The sequence below is a fragment of the Podarcis vaucheri genome (assembly GCF_965113315.1).
Source record: "Podarcis vaucheri genome assembly, chromosome: Z".
Taxonomy (NCBI): Eukaryota; Metazoa; Chordata; class Lepidosauria; order Squamata; family Lacertidae; genus Podarcis; species Podarcis vaucheri.
The window spans coordinates 27281585-27308683 of record NC_138758.1 but is presented as its reverse complement, the minus strand read 5'-3'; the positions used below and the strand labels follow the sequence as shown (position 1 = coordinate 27308683).

The window sequence follows — 27099 nt, the reverse complement described above, 5'->3', positions numbered from 1 at the left end:
TGCTGTTAACATATTATATCTTGATTTATTAAAATAAATTTTATTAAGGTTTATAATGAAAAATTTAATATATTTTCTCTATTTTTAAACTACCTAATAATTTTATCTAGATACAATAAAAACATGCAAAGTGGTAGGGTGTGTGTGTGGAGAAACTGAGGAGGAGAAAGAGAGAGAGAGAGAGAGAGAGAGAGAGAGAGAGAGAGAGAAAGATAGAAAATTAAGATTCAGAAAGTAAAGAACTTCCAATTCTTGATCTGTCTGCTATATAAAAACAATATTCACTTCACACCCACCAAACATAGTATATCTTTTAATAAAAAAATTATTGATATTTTATTAGTTTTTCAATTATAAAGTAATATAGTGGACCCGTGGCTCCCGAACGCCTTGGGTGCTGAATGTTCTGTTCCCGAACAAACAAAAACCGGAAGTTATTGTTCCGGTTCTTTGGAATGTTCTTTGGAAGTCGAATGCCCAGCACGGCTTCCACAGCTTCTGATTGGCTGCAGGAAGCTGCTGCAGCCAATCAGAAGCCTTGCCTTGGTTCCCAGACTGTTTCAGGAATTGAACAGACTCCCAGAACGGATTAAGTTTGGGAACCAAGGTTCTAAGAGAAAGAGAATACAAAGAGAAAGAAGAAAGAACACAACTGTGTGAATGGGAAAAACATTATATTAAGATATAAATATATATATCAGCCTCTTGCCTACCACTGTTTTGCAGTGTCACGAAAGACGGCATATAAATTTGCCAATTAAAAATAAATAGATTAAAATAAAATTGAACACATTTCTGACTTTGATGGTTTTAATTGGTTTTGATGGGTTTTCAATACAATTAAATGACTGACAGTGGCATTGATACGCCATTTTGTTACATCTCTAGGGAAGTGATCCAGTTGATTTTCTATCCAAATGGGATGCTTTTACAAATTTGAGCCATATTTGCAGTCACACACAACCCCAGGTTCCAGGATTTAACTCATGCATTCGGGCATGGAGCTGTGGAAGAAAAAAGATAATGTCTCATAGGAAGATGTGGAATTGGGACCAGGGAGCAGAAACCTGGTAACTAGCTAATAGGGACACTCTAGCTGTATGGACACCTCAGCTGATTCCTTCATCCTCTTTCCTTGTAGGGAAGGTGCTGTAGCCATTTGATCATTTTAGGTGCTCTTTCTGTACAAGGAAAGTTGGCTTAAAAGAACCAGCAACCCTTTCCCCATTAATTCACAGGCAGGGTTGGCACCACTGCTGAAGCCCACACAGGAGTAGGAGGCCCATTGTAAGACCTTGTCGGTTCTGCTGCTGGCTTTTCACCTGCACTCTGCAAGTGGGTGAGTAGCAAAAGGAGCAAGGAGAAGAAAGACAACCTCCATTGCACACCTCCGCCACGCTCATTCTGGGAGGTAGTGCTGATTGGATCCAGAGCGAGAGGCAAGCAAATGAGCAGCAGGACCATTGGTGCAGAAGAGGTAGGCCCATTCAGGAAGGGGAGCACATAGAGAGCGTGTTGCTCAAGCCTCCCTTCCCCAGAAAACACCCTAGAGCCCACACAGCTTACACTGCTGAGAGAAACTAACGTAACAAACGCTACAGCCTGGGATCAGGATATACAGTGGTACCTCGCAAGACGAATGCCTCGTAAGACAAAAAACTCGCTAGACGAAAGGGCTTTCTTTGCAAGATGGGCTTTCTTCGCAAGATGGAAACGTCTTGCAAGTTTGTTTCCTTTTTCTTAACACCGTTGATACAGTTGCGACTTGATTTCGAGGAGCAACTCATAGAACGCGGTGTGGTAGCCTTTTTGGAGGTTTTTAAAGACTTTGGTGATTTTTGAAGCTTTTCCAAAACTTTCCCAACACCATGCTTCGCAAGACGAAAAAAATCGCAAGACGACAAAACTCGCGGAATGAATTTATTTCGTCTTGCGAGGCACCACTGTATTGAGAGATGCACTTCCCATCTGAAGCTATTTGTGCTTGATCAGATCAATGGCCTCACCTCTGCTTTCTGATCTACCTCAGTCAGATGCCTGATTGAGGTAAAGGAGGCGGGTCTTTTTTTAAAAAATAATATTTATGGAAAAATTTTTGAATTACAGAGAAAAGAAAAAAGAAAAAAAGAAAAAAGAAAAAACCAAGAAAAAACAAACCACATCAAACAATACAAATCCAAAAAACCCACAAATACACCACAGACAGTCAAAAATAAATCCATCATTCTCAAATCCCCAACTCTCATTACCTTCTTTCTTTGACCTCCTCCTCCTCCCTTTTTTTGTGTCCTGGTTGATAATTATCGCAGCAAATCCTTTCCATATTTCATAATATTCTGTCATTACTTTACCTTAATCTATTTTCATCTTATCTTATAGAAAACCTTAAAAAACTTAAAGCTTAAATCTTATTTTTAATAGAAAACCTTAAAAACTTAAACCTTAAATCTTATTTTTACCGACTTCTCAGAACCATAATATTCTTACCTAGTTCTTTAAACATTTTTGCTAGAGCCAAGTAATTTCATTCCAACATTTTTCTAACATTCATCAATTTTATAAAACAATCCTAGTCATAAAAAGAGAAATAAAAACAATCCGATCTTCATCCAGCGTCCCTTCCTCCTGGTTCTGGGTTTTGTCAGTCCTTTTTATCCTATCTATCTAGCGCATCAACCTGGTAACCTAATATCCAAAGCCCTTAAATCTCTTCCATGTCCCTTCCGCAGCTCTTCTTCATATTCTCCTTTCACTCGTGGGAACTCCAGTTTAGTGATGTTTTTGACCCCTATCAACAAAACAGCCCCTTTTCCATAGTCCAGACTCAACTCCATGTGGTATTTAAAAACATGTTTCAGAATCCCTCCAAAATTGAGAGCCCCCACAGCTCCAAACATCTCACGGCCCATTGCCAGACTCGGAAAGTCCAAACATCCCTGCATAGGGGGGTCTATCCAACCCCCCATTTCCAACCCAGTCCAAACTTTATCTTTCCAAATCTGGCTTTTTCCAAGTTCATTTGTCAAATCCAAAAGCTCATGTTCCTGCAAGGCCGCAGCTCCCTCCATCTCTGGCGCCCAAGATTCAGCAGCATCCTCTTCTCTCATCTGCTCTGTCAGGACACACTCCTGATCTAATTCCACGTAGTTTCCCACTGCCTGTTCAAAAATTCTGGCTGCATTAGTCATCAAATCCATCTTCTCACTTAACTGTTCCAGTAGGGCACTTGTTTTACAGAGAGCACACAACAGAGCCTCTGAATACATTGTCCTACAAGGTCACAAGTCCATTCCCACGATTGTAATCTGAGACAGCTGCAAGCTCCCTGGAATTAGTTACAGTTTCACAGTTTCCCTCTAGGGGGAGAACTTCTTTTTGTTCTTGCAATAAAGTATCCTTTTTGAGATATTTTGTCAATATTTGTTCCTTTAAGGTGCGAAAGGAAACAGTGGAATCACTATGTTTCTCTTCCTTTAACTATCTGTCAAAAATATTTGTCTCTGGTCAATGAGCTTCAAAACGTCAGTCCTGACACCCCGCTCCAGGATCAGGACGGTGGAAAGTTACTTTACTTTATACTCACTTCTGCAGGTTTAAACAGTCCAAAAAAGATCCCCCTTCTTCTCCTGCTCCCGAAGGGGGGTTCAGCGATTTTAAATGATGAAAGCCAATCCATTAAAAGCGATTTTCTGAGCTCTAGTTTACGTTGTCTTTGCTTTATTCTGACTACAAAGAAACGGAAGGCTGACTTCCTGTTTAGACCTTCCCGTTTCAGTACCAAATTGAAGTAAATTTTAAGTCCAATTCCTTTCTGCTCGTAAGTCCTTATTTAAAATCCGATTGTTCAAAGTTTAAGTACTCACGGGTGCTTATTTTAGAAGCCAAATTGTCCCATAAAAAAGGCAGCGCTCTCCGGCAACGGCTATGCGGCTTCGCTCCACGGAAATAGCAGTTGACTCACAGCACCACTTCCCCCTCTTCACTTCGGAGCCCGTTAGTGGGTTCCTCTGCGGGTTGGGGGGCGCGCTAAGGGTGCCCGCAGAGTCCCATGGTCACAGGCTTCATCCGCCTGTGATTTTTAGCAGGGTCCCCGCTTCGCAGTTGCGGAAAAGACCCGTTTCACGCAGAGCTAATCCCTCCAGTTCAGAGGGAGTCCGCCATTGCTGATGGCGCCACCCCGGAAGTCCGTCAGGAGGCGGGTCTTTTATATTCAAGTAGCCTGACTGTGGAATGCCCTGCTGGACAGATCTCCCTGGATCCTTCACCAGTTGCTTCTATCAGGGCTATTTGGATTCACCTGTTCCATTAGACATACTACTCTTGATCAGGTGATGGCTGATGCAACTGAAGATTTTTAAAATACAGTATATATTTTTATCTGCCTTTCTTTTATTTGGCTGTTTGGCTGTTTTTACATATGTTGTTTAATGCAATGTTCCTTAGCTTAATCTAACTTGTGTTCCATTTTTAGAAACGGAAGGAAGGAAGGAAGGAAGGAAGGAAGGAAGGAAGGAAGGAACAAAGAAAGAAAGAAAGAAAGAAAGAAAGAAAGAAAGAAAGAAAGAAAGAAAGAAAGAGAAACTTCACCATTATTTACCCCAAATTGAGAAATAATAGGTCATAAGTTGACAACTTCTCTTACCAGATTTGTGTAGATAGATGATCTTGTCCGCTGGCAAATCCAGGGATTTGGCGACAGCCTTGTATATGTCTATTATGTCAGCTTCTGGTTCTGGTTCCCTAGCTTCAGACCCCAAAAAGATGTCACATTAAGAATTGGGATGAGGAAAGAGAGGGGGAAGGAACAGACATATTTTGGGTTGGGGGCACATAGTTAAAGAGGTATAAGATAAACCCTTATTTGCTGCTATCATGATTGAGTGAAAGATTAATAAATATTTAACAAACTTAGAGAGAATCTAGTGAGCTTCATAACATGCAACTTTCTGAACAAAGCTCACAGAAAGCCATTTAGGTTATTTATCCTGCAATGTTAATCTGTTATAACCTTGGTTTGAGTACACAAAACCTGCATAATCCTGAAACCAATCATTCATTGTTGTGAGTAGTATTATTATGACGTACCATGAATGAATGGATACTGGAAACATTCCTGGGGTAAAAGAGTATGCCTTTATGCAGAAAACATGTCTGACAAAATGTAATGGTATCTACCATAATCCCAGTTTCAGGGACCTGTTTTTATAAGTAGTCTTTCATGTTTTAATTCTATCAATGCTTAATTGTTTTTAATGATGGCTTTTTCTATGTTTTTTCCTTATTTTTAATTTGTAAGCCACCTTGAGTCTCTGTCAGGGAAAAATGTGAGGGTATAATTAATTAATTAAAGCATGGGAATCGCCACCAAAAGGATAGTAAAGGGACCCCTGATCATTAGGTCCAGTTGCAGATGACTCTGGGGTTGCGGTGCTCATCTCGCTTTATTGGCCAAGGGCACCGGCATACAGCTTCCGGGTCATGTGGCCAGCATGACTAAGCCACTTCTGGTGAACCAGAGCAGCACACGGAAATGCTGTTTACCTTCCCGCTGCAGCTGTACCTATTTATCTACTTGCACTTTGTGCTCTCAAACTGCTAGGTTGGCAGGATCTGGGACCAAATAATGGGAGCTCATCCCATCACAGGGATTCGAACCACCAACCTTCTGATCAGCAAGCCCTAGGCTCTGTGGTTTAACCCACAGCACCACCCGCATCCACCAAAAGGATGGACAGCTTTAAAAGGGGAACATGGACAGCCTTAAAAGGGGAACAGGCCAATAGAAAGTACCATTTAACCTACCATAACAATGCAGACACAATGTATAATAGCGCATGAATCTGTTCTAAAATATCTAGCTGTGCTGGCTGAATATATCTTTCAAATGCTAACTGTACCCCACAGCACTAAAATACAAAGGGTTGCTCACAACCTTGAAATCCAGGTGATGCAGATAGTGTGGAGCAGACATATTTCTGAAAACAGGTCAGATGCATTTTAATTCATAAAATCTTCAGTGGCATATAGTTTATGAATGGCTTCTGCTTGTGCATGAAGCCAATTCATATAATGTATTATGCTGCTGAATATTCAGAATTTGAGAAAAGTGATCTAAAGTTCTTTTATAAGGCAGCAGCGCCCAAGCCTCTACAATTCACATTGATTCAAGATGATGCTCAGTCCATCTTAAGTCCTGGATCTGCTCAAAAACTTTGGCTATGTTCTCCATGTCATTTTTCTCCAGAGGTCATAGAATCATAGAACTGTCAGGTTGGAAGGGACCCTGGGGATCATCTAGTCCTACCTCCTGCGAGGCAGGAATAAGCAGCTGTCCCACACAGGGATCAAACCTACAACCTTGACATTATCATCACCACACTCTAACCAACTGAACTATGGAGAATGTTTTGTAACAATGAAGGCTAATGAGCAGTACTAGCTGAAGCACCGGATTAGCGCCACGGCTTCAAGCAAGTTCCATTTTCTTAGGTTTTAGCTCATACAGTTCATTCAAATGAATGTTACAAACCCAAATGCTGCCATTTTTCTTTTTAAAGAAGAACTTGGGAGAAGATGATTTGAGTGGAAATGAAGAAAGAGACATATTTTCCTCTCCCCAACAACTTCATTTCCAGTTCAGATTGCACTTCAGTGAGTGGAACATTTCTGGTGGGTCTAAAGAAAAATAACCACTGTATTTTTATGTTTTTAGTTGGCAGGTATAGCTGACACATCCAATAGCACACACTCCTTGCAAACACACACACCAGTGCACTCCCCCCCCCCAAATCCACAATGGCACATACTATAAAGATGAAGGGCCTTCATTACTGATGTGTCAACGAAAACCATGTGATAACGGCTGTAATCTGCTTTCACGAAATATAAGGTGCTCTCCCCTAGATGTGAAAAAGAACCACAAAAAATATCCTATAAGAGTGCATATATCGCTTTTCCCTGTACAATTGCTAGATCTGATAGGTATGTAGCCTTTTGACTAAATAGAAACCTTATGAGTTAAATCAAATCCTCAATTAATGCCAACCCTTTGGCACAATTAAAGCTTATGAGGGAGTCTTAAAGCTCGAAAACTGAAATATAAAAAGAACTTACTCATTTCAATTCCCAACAAGTTATTTTAGATGCTCATTTTAACCATATGAACACCTATTTATTTATTTATTTATTTATTTATTTATTCATAGAAATTATATATTACAATTTTATAAAACAAATAGCAAAACAGTTTACAACATTTTTCTAATATGTAGTTAGACTCACTGCACTCAAGTATATGCATGTTTACACCAAATAAGTCCTATGCCCAAGTGAAAACAAGTAAGGATATTTGTATGTTGCCCAGCTAACTCTTCCAAAACAAAGGAGAAAAGTACCAGAAGAAGGGGGGGGGGTTTGTACAGGAAGCCTCTAAACAATGAAAATTGTACAAGAAGTTATTTAAAAGAAAGCAAAACAAGACTGCATGCAAGATGAATAATATACATGAATAACTGGGATCTCCTTGACTACGTTGTTTCATGCTTCAGAAGAACAAAATGGCATAGCCTCATTTGATTTTTCAAAACTGTGTTGAACTATGTTCATTTTAAATAGTGTAATACAATAAATAACCTTACCCATTTGAATGTCCAGAGGCAGCCATTTAAAGCATGGGCCTCAAGAAGGGCATTCAAGATGTCTAGCTGCGCTGGATGCCTCTCCTACCTTATATCCTTTGGAGTAGGACGGTCCCATGAAGACCTGATTCTACTACCACCACCACCACCCCTGTATATGGGCAAAGACTTCATCATGCCATGTTTGGTTTGTTTTAGTTTTTAAATGTTTTATCACTTTTTGCAGCATCCTCAAAGTGTTACTGGAATCAAAATGCTGACAAGCCATATCCCCTCCCCTCACTGAATCCGTATTTATCACTTCTCAGAGGAATCCAAAGTTTAAAAAGTCTCTTGCCAACAACCTATCTGTGATTATCCTCAAGGGCCAAGTTGCAATATTAAGCCCCCATTAGGAAGCCCTAACTGGTGGGGAGAGAGGTAGAGAGAGCAGAGGTGGTTTGAGAACAGATTGGTTTCCCATGGAGGTGGGTAAAATATTATAAATTCCCTCCAGCCTAAGGTAGGAATGAGCCACTTGAAGTTACCTTTTGTATATATTCCAGGGTTCTCACCCAGAGTAAATCGACTCACCATCTTTTTGCATTCATTATCTCTGGCAGGGAAAATATATATATATAAGATCAGAAATGTGTCTGCAACAGGAAACATCCTCCCACCCCATCCATGCCTGAACCAACTGAAATTCTGGTGTGGGGAAGTCTTGTGAGTCTATGTAGGGAAATCCTTGCCAATCCAATGCCCTCCCAATGTTCTAGACTAAACATCACCAGCCCCAGCCGGTATGGCTGCATGATATAGAAACTAATAAGAACATGACTGGACTGGTTGGAGTTGATAGGGACTGTAGTCCAAAACATCTAGAGCAGCCTTTCTCAACCTTGGGTCTCCAGGTGTTTTTGCCCTACAACTCCCAACCTCCCTGACCACTGGTCCTGTGAGCTAGGGATCATGGGAGCTGTAGGCCAAAAACATCTGGGGACCCAAGGTTGAAAACCACTGATCTAGAGGGCACCAGGTGTTTCTTGACTATGAAGCTCTGAAATGGTTCCACAGCAAATGGAATGCTCTTGAGTGTTCTTGCTACTTTTGGGCTAAGTTCTTGGGGGTTGGGTGTCTAGTAGAGCGTGAGAGTCCAGAGCACTTACATTTCAAGTGATGAGTCAATAAGTCCAATCCAATGTGGGAAATTGCTGGGCAGGACCTTGGAGAACTTTTCTTTGGCATGTTTGCGCAGAGTTCTCTCAGAATCAGGCATGCTGATGCCTTCTGAGGCCTTATTATATCAGGCTGGTCTGATAGCTCTTGAGAAGGTGTCGAGCCAACAGACAGTGTACTGTACATTATCTAAAGGCCTGTTGCCCTATTCTGCATCTGCTTGCTCTTCCAGGAAGGAGGTGAGAAGGACAGCCTAGAAAGTGTGTGTTCTGAGCCTGACAACTCCAGCAACATCACATCTTCTGACCTGGAGGGTCATGGGTGGGGTGTCTCCAACTCTCCAGGTATTGTTTCCTTGCCCAACATGATGGGCAACACAAGTAGCTGCCTGGGGAATAGAGTTCTGGAAACTGTGACGGCTAATGGGGAACCCCACACAGAAAACATTTTGCCATCAAAATGTAAAGAGAAGGATTCAGGGAGGAAGGTGGATGAACATATCTTCTTTCAACATGCATAATATTTTGTCCCTACAAACTTGCAGAATTGCAGCTGTCAAGACTCTAGAATTTTAGTGATTACCCCACTTCAAAAACTGTATGCATGAATCTTGAAGCACAAAGAAAGGTGGTACCAAAGTACCGTATTTTTCGCTCCATAATACGCACCTTTTCCCTCCTAAAAAGTAAGGGAAAGTGTGTGTGCATCTTGTGGAGTGAATGCAGGGGGGAGGCAGGCAGGAAAGGCCCCAAGAGCCGCGCGGCTCTTGCAGGCTTTTCCCCAGGAGGGAGAAGGGACTGACGCGGCCAGTCAGTCCCTTCTCCCTCCTCGTAGAAAAGCCCGCAGGAGCTGTGCACTTCTTAAAGGGTGCGCTGCTCCTCTGGGCTTTTCTATGAGGTGGGGAAATTCCCCCACCTCACGCAAAAGCCACGCACTCTTTAATATTCTAATAAAAAAATAATCCTGATTTCCCCCTCTAAAAACTAGGTGCGCCTTATGGTCAGGTGCGCCTTATGGAGCGAAAAATACGGTAATCGAAGAGAACTTACTGATAAGCATCTGTTACATAAACCATGTCTCCATTGCTTTCAGGCTCCACTGTAATAAGACGTCTGTTGTAATGCGTTGGTTCACCTTTATCTATTGCCAGTGCAACGAGATTCCATCTTCCAGCCAACTAGAAAAAGAAGTTGGTATAGTTCGTTTTTCATAAATGCATCCAGGGAAATTAATCATCTTTCCACTTGCATCAGTCCAGGCAGCAATCCCCACTCTGTTTTTCCCCCTTAAGGCACCTCGACTAGTGTAAGATACCTTAGCTTGGAAGAATCAGAGGATGCAAACAGAACTCTCTCACATAGCTTATGACCTTCTTGGATCCTCTGTGCAAAGGGAAAATGGCGTCACTGATGTGCTGGCGGCCTGTTTTAGGATTTATGTATTTTTCAGCCATGGCAATAAAGGGAATTTTTACAGCTCTCCAACCAGAGGTATGTAAGGGGCATGTTATGTGCTGTGTGTGACTAATCCACTAATATCTCTCTCTCTCTCTCTCTCTCTCTCTCTCTCTCTCTCTCTCTCTCTCTCCCTCGTGTGTGTCCAGCACACATACACACACAGCACCACAATTTCAGTGTCCCTCCCTCTTTCTATCTATCACAGAGTTTACATTTACTGGAAATGTGGTCTTTTTCTCTTCCCAGAAAAAATATGTGAAAAGTGTAAAACTGTTCCATCCTTTGTTCTAAATGCTTCATTGCACTTAGAGGCTAATCTCCCCTCTATTGAATCACAGATTTGGTGTAGGACATTTATTTATTGGCTTTGCCTAAATTTAAACCCCACTGGTCTACTACACTTCGTATCGCAAGATACGACATTTTATCCATGGTATGATTATTTTCCACCTTGACATTTTGGGACCCTATTCTGCAAAATTTAGCAATTCCAAAAAACAGACACGCTTTCACTTTAGCAAGATTGAATATCCTGTCTATGACTGTACTTGAGGGTCGATTTCAAAAAATTCCTCTGGAAAAATGGTTATGTCCAGGTGGAGATGGCAGTATTGAGTCAGTGGCTCATGTACTTGCACTCTATTTATAATGATATGAGGAGTGAGGTTATTATTCCTCTATTATTGTCTATGCCTGGTCACTTAACCATTGCAACTGTGTCCTTTCTTTTAGGTGATCAAGATGACAGCAAAAACTGCAAGGTTTTTAGCGGGGGCAATTAGAATAAGATCTATTATTTGATTATTGATGTAAACCTCCAAAATGTATTTTTTATAGTTAAGTTTTTACCTCTTTCTTCAGTACATTTTATTTTATTGCTATGACTAGTGGCTGATGCAATAAAGATTCTGATTCTACCTGATCATTCCCCTACTTTCAGGCAAGCAGCCAAAGGCAGGTGGGCATTGTGCCCCAAAATTCAAGGCCCCAAATGGCAGTGCCAAATTATTGCCTCCCTGTTGACTTGACTCCTTGAACTGTTGCAGTAAAAGGAGAAATTGAACACTTATCTTGTTGCCACAGTCCTGCAAAACTGGCATTTGTAAGGCACAAGAGCTGTTACCTTTTGAACATCAAGGTCTGGCTGAATGTCGATGCTGTCTGAAGCTTGAAGCAAGTATAAGGAAGTCAACACCAAACTTAACAGCACACCTGTCATCCTTGCCATGGGCTCGCCTTTGCACCAGATTTCTTCCTTCCTTCCTTCCTTCCTTTCATGGTGGCTCTTTATAACCTTCAAAGTTTATCTAAGCATATCCACCTATCCACCTCTTTGAAGCTAATTATTCACAGGGAAACAAGATAACCAGGTTATTTTCAGAAGAAATGGTTTCATCAGTACCCATATTCAGAAAGCTCTAGCACACCATGCACATCACAGCTTGTCCCACTGGAAATCTGAAGAGTCAGTCTGTGACTGGAGCCCACTCCATGAATGGAGGGAATATTGCCAACTTTCAGTGTGTGGGGGTAAAAATGCTCAGAACTCTGAAGTGGAGTGGGCTTACCTTTAACGATGCGGTGGCCAAGGATTCTCAGCACACCCTCTTTTTAACAGAAGAAAGCATTGGTACAAATGCAAGTGGTGCCTAGCTTGCCATCAGCAACATGGAACTATTATGATTTGTTTTATATCTTTATTTTGCCATTTACATGCTTATTTATAATAGGGTTAGATGTAGGGGATGCTTTTTTCTGCTTTTTTCCTTTTGGCCCTTGATGCTTCCAGGAAATTCTTAGGAGCTTCCTCTCTCTCTATGGAGGGCAGGGTTATCCTTAAAAAAGTTATGCTGAGGGCGCATTTAAATCCTGTAAATGCTTCACTTTTGTTTCGGAGGAAATGTTTGAATCCCTTCATGTGATGTGTCATAGCAATGAATGGGGCTTCACACATGCACATATATAAATTCACACACCAGAGATACACCACAATGTCTCTGTGGAGAACAGGTCGGTGTTTGCATCTGCATAAAAAGAGCCAATTTACTGGATCAGAGCAAAGACCCATCCAGTCCAGTGGCCAAGCAGGAAGCCCAGAATCACGAATCCACTCTTGCTGATTGCCTTCTAGCAGGTGGTAGATTGCCCTTGAACCAGGGTATTCTATATAGCCATAATTGAGAACAGCCATAGGCAGGCATCTTCTCCCTACCTCAATGAATTTGTGGACTCTTGCTTTCCAAGCCTCCAAGTTTATTGGCCCCATCACAGTTTGTGCCTGTGAATTCCACAAGGCAATTAAGTACTACATGAAGAACCTTTTCCATGGTCTGTAATTTCCCCATCAACAATAGTGGATTACCCAAAGTTCTAGTATTAGATGAAAGAAACTGCCCCTCTAACCACTTTGTGTTCAAGCCCTTGGTCATCTTGGCTGCTGCCCTCGTGTTCCTTTTAACTGCAGAGATAATAATTGAAATTGTAAGGTTTGTTTGCAATTAGAAAGTTTTAAATATATTATGCCACCCACATTTCTGTTCTGTTTCTTCCGCAATGAGTCCGGGGGTGCCAACTTGAATAAAATATTTTTTTCCCCATCCTAGTGATGCGGTTGGCGCTGTGGGTTAAACCACAGAGCCTAGGACTGTGCGCTGCTCTGGTTTCGCCAGAAGCGGCTTAGTCATGCTGGCCACATGACCCGGAAGCTGGACGCCGGCCCCTCGGCGAATAAAGCGAGATGAGCGCCGCAACTCAAGAGTCGGCCACGACTGGACCTAATGGTCAGGGGTCCCTTTACCTTTACCTAAGTCCCACCCTGCACAATCGATCACATGCATGCAAATGGTATCATTTGAATGTCAATGCCTATCAATTTGGGGTGGGGGGTCTGGACTCCTTAAATATTTTCTGGAGGGTGGCGGCTGAATGGACCACAGCCCCTATTAGTTGACTCGTGTGAATGAGTCCCTGTCTTCTTTAACACCCACCCACCCAGACACACACACAATAACATTTCTGGTATTTCTGATTAAAGGCCTCCTTTCCTCCTCCTGATCTGTTCCAGATCCAGGCAACTCCAGGGCTTCATAAGGAGGAAGACTAATAAAGTTAACCCCTAAGGCTTAGAGGAAGTTAAGCCAACTGAGGTCCCATCTCAGTTCTGGCCCCTCTCCAGTGGGCGCCATTGCCATTACAAGAGAACAAGGGAGGTGTTCATGGTGAGTTCAGGCACCTCAATTTCTAGAAAAATAGCATTGGCAATAATAACAGTCCAAAGCAGAGTGACACAAATAAATTGTCTAAAGAACAAAACATAGAAACTCAGCGAAAGTCGGGGAGAGAATTTTATTTTGAAAATGTTCACAAGGTTTTCATGTAAACCCTCCTCCCCCCCAAGTGGCCACCTGGGCCACTTATTGTATCTCCTCGGTGAGTGGTGGTTGCGGCCCGACTTGGGGCCTCCCTCACTGCTCAGACGCAACACACCAGTTTGAGCGCAGCACGTCTCCCTCAGCTGCCGTGGGGGCTCAGGGGTTCCCACCAAATCTGCTAATTCAAATGAGCCAATCCATGGCAGCCTTAGGGCTGATGAACAGAACAGGGGAAAACAGCAACAGAAATGTTTCCCAAAGGATTGTGAGGGGAAAGAGAAGAAACCTTTGTTTAATGTGTGTGTGTGTGTGTGTGTGTGTGTGTGTGTGTGTGTGTGAGAGAGAGAGAGAGAGAGAGAGAGAGAGAGAGAGAGAAAGAGAGAGAGATTAAAGATGACAGGAACTCGAACCACCTTTGCACAATAAAGTGAGGAGAACTGGTAGTCAGCAAACGTAGAGAAATGCTATACATCAGACAGGCTGAGGTCGCAAAGGCAGCTTGCGTCCATAAAATAAAAAATGGTGGTGGGGTGGCGGAATCAATAAGCAAAAAGCGAATGTTGTACAGCTGTGTATGCACAGAGAAACATGGTTTTTAAAGAAGAGACTAGGGCAAGGCTACCAGATTTTCTTCAATGAATCCGGGGACACTTTTCAACTTTCTACTAAATTGATGGATTGATTTGTAAATCCGGGGACTGTCCCCGGGAAATGGGGACGTCTGGTAACCTTAGACTAGGAAGGACTTGTGAATAAAACTAGATTTATTACAGAACAAATGGGAGTCATTGAGCAGAAATAAGGAGTTGTTGTATGACAAGACTTTACCATCTAAGTTTCCTTATATCCAGGGTTGCCAGATCTCCAGGGCTGACCTGGTGTATCCAGGCGTTAATGCACCATAGAGGCTTGTTTAGGTAATGTGTATCATCAGCGGCTTCTCTGAATGCTGCGGCTGCTTCAACAGTCTGTTCTAGCACAGGAGACTCAGGTTCTGTCCACACTTCAATTCGTCCTGCACTTTCTTAGCACTTGTTTCACATCAGTAGGACTGATCCAAAAGTTTTTCATTTATATTTCAGTACAGAAACACACAGACACACAAAATGCTTTTTTACTACTATATCAGAATGAACAAACAAAAGCACCTTAAAACTTGAAAAGAAATTTGTTCCCCTTCCTATCTGATCCTTTTTGGGGCTCTGGAACAGAGAAACACACACTTTCCCTTGTGGCACATTGTATGGCATTCCTCTTTAATCTCTTTCACCTCCACACCTTCAGTCTCCAGCCATGCCTTGAGTAAAATTCAAGTTGTCTCCAGAGCCCATGGTTGTGCGCTTCTGGTTCTCTGCCCCAGACACTATTTTCTTTAAAACGTGTCCCCCTTTTGCACTGACATGGGCATTGTGACAAACTGCATACACATGAGAGAAAGCAGTTTCTCTTTCCAATGCCAATGTGTGTTGGATGTGTGACCACAATGCAAAAGCAGAGAATGACTGGCTATTGTACAACATCCAAAATTGTCTCCCTGCTTTCTTGGGTGCAGGATTGGTGTCTTGTACCACAGCCACCTCAAACTTTCTATATTATGGGCTGTGTGGATGGTCTTCCTTTAATGGCAATTAAATTATGGTCTATTTTTAACTTGTGCTTGCTGGACTCCCACTTGAGGGTTCCAGAGAAGTGATAACGGTATGCCTTGGAATGCCAGTTGCAAGAACATGGGTGTGAAAGGACTATTGCGATCATGTCTTGTTTGCAGGCCTGATTGGGACATCTGGCTGGTCACGGTAGGAAACAGAATACCGGGCCAGATGGACCTCTAAACTGATGCAACTGGGCACGTCTTATGAGGTTATGATGGTTGTTGTTAAAAATACCAGAAAGGAATTTCCCCCTGCTCCGCAGGTTTTGCCTTCCCCATAGCAATTGTCACAACTTTGGTGGTTTTAGGCCTTGGGCGAAATCCTTTAGTCTATCTTCCCTAAATGGGGGGTGGTGTGAAGTGGTGACTCACCCTCCACCCCGTGCGGCGGTGATTCCAGGGTTCCCTGTTAAAGGGGTTTGTGTGAAGGGAGTCACTGGCTATACACTGAAAGGTTGTCAGTTAACTCCCCTGGGTTGCACAGAAAAGGGCCCTGGCTTGCTGCATAAACTAACGTCTTGCAGTGCCCCCTCCCCGGATCCAATTAACCCTGATGTGCCTCAGTCCCCCGGCTGGGAGAGATACACACCCAATGCCTAAGCCAAGGTCTTCCTGAAAGTGTTAATAAAGTTGTGGCCAATGTAAATCCCATAACACTTCATGAGTTATTTTTTCCTTCGGGTGGTCTCTCGGGGGTCAGGGGGTCTCCGCCTGGCCTTCAATTAGCACTGATAGAAAAATTAACCACAAAACCGAAAACTTTTTGGTAGCTAGGATTGCATGCGGTAACTGGAACTGCCACACAGTTTAAGGAATGTACATTCCAAAGTAATTTTACCTCACATCTTTGCAAAAGGTGGGAGGGTGATTTTTTGTTCTTCTACAGTTTCTTGTATTGTAACTTGAGAAAACAATTTTAAAATATTTTCTAAAAAGTGTGTCAAATGACTCTTGCTGGTCTTGCTGAACAGTTTATGAGCCAGAACCCAAATGCAAAGACTGCTGACTAGTTGGCTGCCTTGGGAATGGTAACTGTGAATTACACACAAGGTCGCTATGCAGCTAACCGAGCCTCCAGAGGCTGATGCTCTGAGTCAAAAGGGAGCCCAGAGCAAGAGAGCATGGCTGTCCAGGTAAGCAACTCAGAGGTGTTCTCTTCAGCGCAGAGGGACTGGCCTTTATCCTGAGGGCTTTGCTTTCTAGAATTTCAAGCCATAACACTTGTGGAGCCCTTTTCACAAGGACAGAGAAGCATTGGATAAGAAGCATCAGCTATCACAGGAGGGAGAAGCAGAGGTTGTGCTTTGCAAAGAAGAATTGGCTTGCAACTCTTGCAGAGGCCCATCTTTTCTCTCTTTACACATGTACATTTACATCTGTGATATTACACAGGTGCTGTTGATAGGAACAGCAGTCAAAGTAGATGGTGCACAAGGGGACAATTCCAAAAGAATATAATAATAATCAATGAGGGCTACAACTTTAAAACAGAGTTTTAATGGGCAAAGCAGAGCAAAAATCTCAGTTTGCATAAAAGTGCTATACAAACCTAAGCCTGGTGGGGCAGTGTAACAGGACTGCCATTTTGTTTCTTCAGTGGTAGTCCTGCCTGGCTTGGGGAAAGTCCCACACACCCAGAAAAAGAAAAAAATGAAAGAGAAGGAGATTTGGCAGGATATTATCTTAATGCCCAATTCCCTTTAATTCTGCGACCTGAACTTGTGAGTATGTGACTGAATCCCATAGGTAATATAATAATAACCTGGAAGTGTCCCTAATTCGTTCTCTGAACATCCATCTCTGACAAATAGAAAGGGTCCCTCCAGAATGATGCAATTCCACAACGTGTCATTGGCACAACAGTGCATTAGTGGTGAATTTGTTTTTGACTGCCCATGCATCCTTCTGCTTTACTAATTGTTCTGTGATGTTTCCCCAGTCTTACCACATTATTGCCATATGGAGGGACACAACAAAAGTGGGAACCCCCCTAAAGAGGGTCAGAAAACTTGTGAGATGAAAATTTACAGGATTTTAACAGGAAGTTGCAGGACATGCATGAGCTGGAAACAAAGGAGTACATGAGCCCCAAAACATTTGCAGAAGCAAATGCTACTGATAGCAGGATTGAAAATAGTTGTGAATATTAAATAAGGACGTCCAGAGAGTCGATAAAAAAGATAAATAGTAAATTACCATAGTCCTTTCACAGAATATTTAGCTCTCATAGAAAATAAAAAAGGAAGGAAAGACTCTTTAGTCCCTTTTCCAATGAAGGTGTAAATGTAGTGGTGTAGACCACTTGGTCTACGCAACTGCCCCTGCACCTCTTTTCAGTATGTCAGCCAAGGAGTGCAAAAGCACTGGGGTCATCCACATTTGTCACCAGACTGCTGTCCAGACTGCTTAGATGTGCAACCCATAAGGGAGTCTGCCGATTCTTGGCAGTACGAAGAAGAACGACATCAAAACACCAAGTTGGGGGAGAGAGGTTTTCTGTCAAAGCAGTTGCTCCAATTGTACCACTGATAACCCAGTCTGGCACAGCTGAGTCTCTCAGGCCATAGCCCAGGGGTAGGGAACTGGAGGAATGCTGTTGACATATTATATCTTGATTTATTAAAATAAATTTTATTAAGGTTTATAATGAAAAATTTAATATATTTTCTCTGTTTTTAAACTACCTAATAATTTTATCTAGATACAATAAAAACATGCAAAGTGGTAGGGTGTGTGTGTGGAGAAACTGAGGAGGAGAAAGAAAGAAAGAAAGAAAGAAAGAAAGAAAGAAAGAAAGAAAGAAATTAAAAGAGAAAGATAAAAATTAAGATTCAGAAAGTAAAGAACTTCCAATTTTTCATCTGTCTGCTATATAAAAACAATATTCACTTCATCCCACCCAATATCACACCCATCAAACATAGTATATCTTTTAATTAAAAAATTATTGATATTTTATTAGTTTTTTCAATTATAAAGTAATATAGTGGAACCGTGACTCCCGAACACCTTGGGAGCTGAATGTTCTGGCTCCCGAACAAACGAAAACCAGAAGTAATTGTTCCGGTTCTTTGGAATGTTCTTTGGAAGTCGAATGCCCAGCACGGCTTCCGCAGCTTCTGATTGGCTGCAGGAAGCTGCTGCAGCCAATCAGAAGCCTTGCCTTGGTTCCCAGACTGTTTCAGGAATTGAACAGACTCCCAGAATGGATTAAGTTTGGGAACCAAGGTTCTAGTGGAACCATTCCACTGTAAAATGATACAAAGAGGAAGATCAAAGAACACAACACACAACTGTGTAAATGGTAAAAACATTATATTAAGACATAAAAAAATATATCAGCCTCTTGGCTACCATTAGAGTGCATAAAATCTATTTTTGTTGTCCCATTATTAACTTCCCTATAGTTGGTAAATGATATATCTTGATTTCAGTAAGGCTTTTGAAAAAAAACAACACCCATGATATTCTTGCATAGAAGCTGGTGGACTGAATAAGGATTTTGTTAGGTGGATTAGTAGCTGGCTGGCTGACCAAACCCAAACGCTTCCTCATCATCCTGATAAAAGGTAATAAGTAGGGTACTGCAGGGTTCTGTCCTGGGCCCACTGTTGTTCAATGTCTTTATACATGACTTGGACGAAGGAATTGAGGGGATGTTCATCCAGTTTACCAGTGACACAAAACTGGGAGGAGTAGCTAATGCTGGGATGCAAAGTGACCTTAACAGATTGGAGAACTGGGCCCCAACTAACGAAGTGAATTTCAATAGGAAAGAATAGGAAGCAGACGTTTCAAGACCAAGTCTCGCTGTGCTTAGAGTAAAATTAATCCAATACATCTGCTTCCATTTTACAGTGGTACCTTGGGTTAAGAACTTAATTCGTTCTTAACCTGAAACTGTTCTTAACCTGAGGTACCACTTGGGCCTCCCGCTGCCCCTGTGGCGCAATTTCTGTTCTCATCCTGAAGCAAAGTTCTTAACCCGAGGTACTATTTCTGGGTTAGCGGAGTCTGTAACCTGAAGCATCTGTAACCTGAAGCATCTGTAACCTGAGGTACCACTGTACTTTGGCCTTGAAGGACATTAGAAGCTATGCAGAAAGTTTTCAGGAGAGAGTGGAAAGACTCCTCAAGCAAAAGAACCCCAAAACGTCTACTATCCATTTCCCAACTAGTCTGCTGCAAAGGAGCAAGTGGTACTGTGCATTAAACCACTGAGCCTCTTGGGCTTGTGGATCAGAAGGTCAGCGGTTAGAATCCACCTGATGGGGTGAGCTCCCTTTGCTTGGTCCCAGGTCCTGCACACCTAGCAGTTTGAAAGCATACCAGTGCAAATAGATAAATAGGTACCGCTGTGGCGGGAAGGTGAATGGTGTTTCCATGTGCTCTGGCACTTGTCACGGTTCTTCATGCGCCAGTAGCAGTTTAGTCATGCTGGCCACGTGACCCAGAAAGCTGTCATGCGGACAAATGCCAGCTCCCTTGGCCCGAAGCAAGATGAGCACCGCAACCCCATAGTCGCCTTTGACAGGACTTAACCATCCAGGCGTTTTTTACCTTTACCTTTTTACCTGCTGCAAGGTAAAACTACCCACTGTATAGAAATTTGTTCATGTATGCAGCTACAGCGGTAAGAATGTTACTTGTCCGAAAATGGAATGAAGAAGAAGTCCCAGCAAAGGAAGAATGGATACAAAAAATTATGGAATATGCAGAAATGGCGAAACTTGCTGGAAAAATAAGAAATCAAGATAAGAAACTTATAATAAATGAATGGAAATGGTTTATTGTATAAAAAATAAACTATAAACAAATAAGATCACTGGCAGGATGATTGAATTAACCAGAAGTTTTATAACAATATATATTTAAAGTACAGTCATACCTCTGGTTACAGCCACTTCAGGTTGCGTTTTTTTGGGTAACGGACTGCCGAAACCCAGAAGTACTGGAATGGGTTACTTCTGGGTTTCGGCGGTCAGGCATGCACAGAAGCGCCGAATCACAACCTGCACATGCGCAGACGCGGGTTGCGAATGCTGCGGGTTGCGAATGTGCATCCCACACAGATCACGTTCGCAATCCGAGTGTCCACTGTATATACTTAATTAGCAAATTCAGCTAATTTTGATATTCAGAAATACTTTAAAACCTCCTTGAATGTTTCTGGTGTTTGTTCCAACCTACAGCAGGAGGAGAAACACAAATAGAGTTACAACTCCAATATGGACCAGGATCAGACATCCAGGGTCTTTTACCACACTTAATATCATACACGTAGCAGCATTCTGCAGCTGCCTAAGCATGGCTGGTGTCTAGCATGGGCTAAGGCAATCGTGCTCAGACTGTTGCATACTTGCAAAATCTTTTCCTGTGGCGTTTTGCCAATTCCTCTGACAGGTACTGGCAAGAGTCTTGAACTAAGACTGGGCAGACCAGGGTCTACAGCCACACTAGGCCTTGAAACTAAATGGGAATAAATGGGAGATGTACTGGAAGCCAATGCAGATCTCTCAGGACCGGTGTTATGTGGTCCATAAGTACTTAGACACCCCAAATCTCCGCCTCCCCTCCCTTCACCTCCCTTCATTGTCGCTTTCTTCACTGCTGGATGAGGAGCTGCTTCTCAGAATCTCTGGGGGCTCTCTGTACGCCCATGCCTCCCCCACCCTTTCCCATGGCAGATCATAGGCATTCGCCCATGCTTCATAATCCACCTCCCTGGCGTCGGGAGGTGTGACGTCGAGGAAGATATTGTCCTCCTCCTGCACATATCCTTCTTCAAAAATTTTTTGCCAAACCCCCCACAATGTATCTGATTCTTCGGAACGTCGATCCACATCAGAGGTCTCAGCAACTTCATTCCCCGTTCCCTCCTCCTCCCCGGAGGATTGGAATCCCTCAAAGGTCCCCTCGTCGTCTGTAGATCCGAACACCTCTGCGAAAAACATCTCCGGGGGTTTGGGCTTGTGTGGGAAGAGACTGTGGAACTCCTCTATGAGATACGCCTCCGTCACCTGCTCTGCAGGAATCCACGCGTTTTCCGAAATGGGAGCATCCTCCCAAGCAACTAGATATTCTAGTTGATCTCCGTTCCACCTGGAGTCCTGTATCTCTGTCGCTTCATTATATTGTTCTCTTTCTTCTACGCTCGGTGAGGCGGGCTCCTCCAGCTCCCTCTCCGGGAAGCTGTGCCCCTCCCTGTAAGGAAACAGCAGTGACCTGTGAAACACCTGATGTATCCTCATGTTATCCAGCAACTTAGCCTAAACGCTACTGGGTTGACCTGCTATGTCACTTCAAAGGGGTCCACCCTCCTAGACTGCAGTTTCTTGCACCCCCCTCTCAGGGGCAACCCCTGAGATGACAACCAAACCTTGTCCCCCACCTGGATGACCTCCCCTGGTACCCTATGTTTGTCTGCCTCCTTCCTTGGCTCTCTCCAGAGTTTTCTTGAGCTGTTGGTGTATGGCCTCCATCTCTTCTGCAAATTGCTCTGCGGCCGGTACACTCCATTCCTCCTCCTCCCGCCCTGGAAAGGCCCTGGGGTGACACCCATAATTGGCAAGGAAGGGACTCATCCCTGTGGACACGTGTTCAGCATTATTGTACGCAAACTCTGCCAGTGCTGGCTTCTCCACCCAATCATTCTGCCTCTGATTGACGCAACAGCGCAAGTACTGCTGCAAAATAGCCTTCACTCCCTCCACCTGTCCATTAGTTTGTGGGTGCCTTGCTGTCGAGAAGCTCACCTCTACCTGCAACGAACTAATGAGTTTGCGCCAGAAACGCGAGCTGAACTGTCTTCCACAATTGGATCTTACTGTGATGGCCTGGGATTCCGAGTCTGAGAGTGAACCGGAGGAATCCCAGCCGGCACAGGAGTCCCCGCCTCCAGGGCCGGCTGAACTGGGGCAAGGCCTAGATGCTGAGGAGCCTGCACCTGTGCCAGATCCTCAGCGGCAGGCACCAGGTGAGATCATTCTGGCCCCAGAGGTGCTGGAGGACTCAGTGGCTACAGGTGAGCCTCCCCCGGGGCCCAGTAACCCTTCGGCCTCTCCTGAACTGCAGAGGCTTAGGGCAGAGAGGCGAAGGGAACTGGTCTCTCCCAGGAGGAGTGCTCGCCTTAAGGCCAGGAGAGGCGGGGCTCCTGGGGGCCGGGACCACCCCCGGCCTTAGAAGAAGATAAAGGTCAGGCAGCCCGGTCCCAGGTTGCGGAAGCAACGTCGTTGTGGAGTACCTGCTTTACCCAGACCTAGATCTGCACTCCCAGTGTGCCTGTTCCTCGCCCGGCTTCCTGCTCCTGACTCTCCGGTGTTCCTGTCCCTCGCCCGGCTTCCTGCTCCTGACTCTCCGGTGTCCTGTTCCTCGCCCGGCTGCCCGCTGCTGACCCACCAGTGTTCCTGTTCCCCACCTGGCTCCCTGCTTCTGCTCTACCAGTGTTCCTGTTACCCGCCTGGCTTCCTGCTGCTGCTCTACCAGCGTTCCTGCTTCCCCGCCCGGTTCCCTGGTTCGGACCTCGCGTCTCATCTAGTGATCGTCTACCCTGCTAGTGACTCTGGACTGAACTTCGGCTACGGTATTAGTACCTCCCCCCCCCCGGGACCAGCACACTTACCCTAGAAGGGACCCCATGCAGCCCAAAGATGTGATCCACAAACAACTCTGCTGTCACTACATGAGAGCACGTCGCAAAGTGACACATTTTGGTCAGCAGATCCACCACCACCGTAACTGCCGTCTTACCTCTGGACAGGGGCAGGTCCATCATGAAGTCTATGGATACCACCTCCCATGGCCTCCCAGGCGTTGGCAAGGGTTCTAGCAGCCCCGCTGGGGCTGCCCTTTCCCTCTTTGCCCTCTGACACACGTCGCATCCTCTTCCATAATCCCGCACATCCTCTCTTACTCTGGGCCACCAAAAATCTGCACTGCTACCCATGAGCAACCGCAAAGACTCCCGGAATGCTGTCAGATGTGCAGGTGGTTGCTCGTGAGTAACCAGGCAAGACTCTGACCTGTCTTTTTCAGGTTTTATTGGTGCAAGCTATTTACAGTGCTCAACTCCAAAGTTCATGTCCGTCTTAGTCACTTGCAGATTCCAGGAGTGCCCCTTTCCGGTTTCTCCCCCAGCATAATAATAATAATAATAATAATAATAATAATAATAATAAAAATAAAATTTATACCCCATCCATCTGGCTGAGTTTTCCCAGACACTCTGGGCGGCTTCCAATCAAGTGTTAAAAACAATACAGTATCAAATATTAAAAACTTCCCTAAACAGGGCTGCCTTCGGATGTCTTTTAAAGATAAGATAGCTGCTTATTTCCTTCACATCTGAAGGGAGGGTGTTCCACAGTCCAGGCGCCACTACTGAGAAGGCCCTCTGTCTGGTTCTCTGTAACCTCACTTCTCGCAAAGAGGGAACCGCCAGAAGGCCCTTGGCGCTGGATCTCAGTGTCCGGGCTGAATGATGGGGGTGGAGACGCTCCTTCAGGTATACAGGGCAAAGGCCATTTAGGGCTTTAAAAGTCAGCACCAACACTTTGAAATGTGCTCAGAAACATACTGGGAGCCAAAGCAGACCTCTCAGGACCACTGTTATGTAGTCCATAAGAATTTAGCCACCCCATATCTCTGCCTCCCCTCGTTATGTTTCACCACTCTGCGCAAGCAGAGCGACGGAAGAGGCATTTGTGGTTGAGGCTTTCTCCATTGCCGGACGAGGAGCTGCTTCTCAGAATCACTGGAGGCCCTCTGTACCCCCCTGCCTCCCTCCCCCTTTCCAATGACAGTTCGCTGGCAGATTTTAAGTGAAGAAACTTACCCAGTAGCCTCTTCCGAAGCCACACTCACACCTGCAGCAGGAGGAGAAACACAAATAGAGTTACATCTCCAATATGGACCAGGATCAGACACCCAGGGAAGTATCCTGGCTCTTTTACCACACTTAATATCATACATGTAGCAGCATTCTGCAGCTGCCTAAGCATGGCTGGGGTCCAGCATGGGCTAAGGCAATCGTGCTCAGATTGACAGACAGTTGCATGCTTGCAAAATCTTTTCCTGTGGCTTTTTGCCAATTCCTCTGACAGGGAGTGGCAAGAGTCTTGAACTAAGACTGGGTAGACCATGGTCCACAGCCTCACTAGTCCTTGAAGCTCACTGAATGCCGAGTCACTGCCTCTCAGCATGCTGGTGGGAATAAATGGGAGGGAGGAGAACTATGTACCGCCCCTTGAGGACTTGGCAGAGCAACGGATCCACAGTAGCTGCACTTCTCTCGATCACATCAAAGCTGATGTATCGTTCCAAAGGGGCAGAAGACCTGCTTGGCTCAGAATTGGGGATGGGCAGCAAGGATCGGACACTTTAGCAGCATGTTTCTGTCCCAAGAACCAAAAATATGGCTAAGCGGTTAAGGATAGGGGTGAGTTTTCCCTCATGAATTTAAGGCTTGCACCACATAATTCATAACAATAAATAAGAGCAGGGGAGGGCAAATAGGGAGTGTGTGTTTCAAGACCAAATCTTGCTGTGCTTGGGGTAAAATTATGCAGTTACATCCACTTCCATTTTAAATCACTACTTTGGCCCTGTAGGACATTAGAAACTATAGTTTTAAGGCGTGGAAAGAAACCTCAAGAAGAAGAACTCCAAAAAGAAAGAAATAAATTTCTGCTGTCCATTCCCAGTTAGTCTACTGCAAGGAGCTGCATAATAGCAAAAGGAAGGAAGGAAGAAAAAAAAGAAAAGAAAGAGAATGTAATGGTTATCTCACGATATTGAAACTTACCGGTCGGACTCGGCATGGGTGTTTCTGGCCATGATTCCTGAGGCTGTATATTGGTCTCCATGTTCAATTCTGCCTCAGACCTTTCAATACTAGACATTACGACTGGGGGCATCGGTCCTCCTGTTGAAGGAATGCTGATTTCCTGGTGGGGAACATCTAGGATTCCAGAGTTTGAGGCCCTCTGAGATGTAGCAGGATGCAAAGCTGAATCATCCATTTCACAAGCTTGATCCAGTTGAGATGTTTGGGGCTGAGGACTAGAAGATGTCCCTGGCAACCTGATAAAAGAAACATCATAGTCAGGCATGCAAGGTGGGGAAGACATATGTGGAACAAACCGCCACTTATTCTTCCATGCAAGAAAAGAAGTCAGGCTGTCAGAACAAAACCACATAAAATAATTTCTTTATAGACACAGGGCAAAAATTGAGCCATAAGTATACATTGAGTCAGTGTTGCAATGGACAACCGTGTAGTGAAGAATGGATTTTTAAGGAAGTCTTTCTGTGGTGCATGTGTTTGGAATTGCTATGCCGTCGTATGCTGAGGCAAAACATGGGGAAACTTATCAATGTCAATTGAACAGAAGGCACGCTTTAGATTTGCAAGGAATGATTTAAAAACTTTTCATCAAATTGCAAACTTTCAAAAGAAAAAAAGTTGCATGGTCCCTCCATAACTCCATAACAGAAGCAGCGTCAATATTGTCCACCTCTTTTGCAAAGACTTTAAGTGAAGAAACTTACCCGGTAGCCTCTTCCGAAGCCACACTCACACCTGCAGCAGGAGGAAAAACACAAATAGAGTTACATCTCCAATATGGACCAGGATCAGACACCCAGGGAAGCATCCTGGCTCTTTTACCACACTTAATATCATACATGTAGCAGCATTCTGCAGCTGCCTAAGCATGGCTGGGGTCCAGCATGGGCTAAGGCAATCGTGCTCAGATTGACAGACAGTTGCATGCTTGCAAAATCTTTTCCTGTGGCTTTTTGCCAATTCCTCTGACAGGTAGTGGCAAGAGTCTTGAACTAAGACTGGGCAGTCCACAGCCTCACTAGGCCTTGAAGCTCACTCATGCATTTAAGGCTTGCACCACATAATTCACTATAATAAATAAGAGTAGGGGAGGGCAAATAGGAAGCGGGAGTTTCAAGACCAAATCTTGCTGTGCTTGGGGTAAAATTATGCATTTACATCCACTTCCATTTTAAATTACTACTTTGGCCATGTAGGACATTAGAAGCTATACGGAAAGTTTTCAGGCATGGAAAGAAACCTCAAGAAGAAGAACCCCCAAAAGAAAGAAAGAAACTTCTGCTGCCCATTCCCAGTTAGTCTGCTGCAAGGAGCTGCATAATACCGAAAGGAAGCAAGGAAGGAAAGCAGAAAGAAAGAGAATGTAATGGTTATGTCACGATATTGAAACTTACCGGTTGGAATATTTAAAGTCTCTGTGGACGTTTCTGGCCTTAGTTCCTCAAACCTACTCCGTAGATAGCTCTCCATTTGCAAATCTGCCACAGACTTTTCAATACCAGGGACTACGACAAAGAGCATCGGTATTTTTCTTAAAGAATATCTTCTTTCCCGGTCGGGAACATCTAGGATTCCAGAGTTTGAGGCCCTCTGAGATGTAGCAGGATGCAAAGCTGAATCATCCATTTCACAAGCTTGATCCAGTTGAGATGTTTGGGGCTGAGGACTAGAAGATGTCTCTGGCAACCTGATAAAAGAAACATCTTGTCAGGCATGCAATGTGGGGAAGACATATGTGGAACAAACCACCACTTACTCTTCCATGCAAGAAAAGAAGTCAGGCTGTCAGAACAAAACCACATAAAATAATTTCTTTATAGACACAGGGCAAAAATTGAGCCATAAGTATTTAATGAGTCAGCGTTGCAAGGGACAACTGTGCAGTGAAGAATGGATTTTGAAGAGAGTCTTTCTGGGGTGCATGTGTTTAGAAAAGCTATGCCGTCGTATGCTGAGGCACAACATGGGGAAACTTATCAAT

At 43.9% G+C, this 27099-nt stretch overlaps 1 protein-coding gene across 2 annotated transcripts; it reads right to left on the bottom strand.

Moving 5' to 3' along the window:
* Nucleotides 1-792: 792 nt before the first annotated feature.
* Nucleotides 793-11534, bottom strand: LOC309523978 (epididymal secretory protein 4-like). 2 transcript variants are annotated; one of them, XM_082208298.1, is made up of 6 exons: nucleotides 11376-11534; nucleotides 9845-9972; nucleotides 8165-8232; nucleotides 6807-6899; nucleotides 4643-4744; nucleotides 793-1004 (listed from the first exon to the last, which is right to left on the bottom strand). In XM_082208298.1, exons 1-6 carry the CDS (start codon nucleotides 11478-11480, stop codon nucleotides 985-987), a joined length of 516 nt encoding a protein of 171 aa, XP_082064424.1. In that variant the 5' UTR covers nucleotides 11481-11534; the 3' UTR covers nucleotides 793-984. The 2 variants fall into 2 exon arrangements, with proteins under 2 accessions (XP_082064424.1, XP_082064425.1); XM_082208299.1 differs by lacking the exon at nucleotides 4643-4744.
* Between the last annotated feature and the right edge of the window lie 15565 nt (nucleotides 11535-27099).

Excerpts from the sequence above, each read along its gene's own strand:
- LOC309523978 (XM_082208298.1), bottom strand. The coding sequence starts at position 11,480 with ATGGCAAGGATGACAGGTGTGCTGTTAAGTTTGGTGTTGACTTCCTTA. Across the intron at positions 8,233-9,844 it reads TATGTAACAGATGCTTATCA|AGATAATGAATGCAAAAAGA; the intron begins GTAAGTTCTCTT and ends TTTCCCTGCCAG. Across the intron at positions 6,900-8,164 it reads CCCTGGAATATATACAAAAG|GGGAGAGCACCTTATATTTC; the intron begins GTAACTTCAAGT and ends TTTCACATCTAG.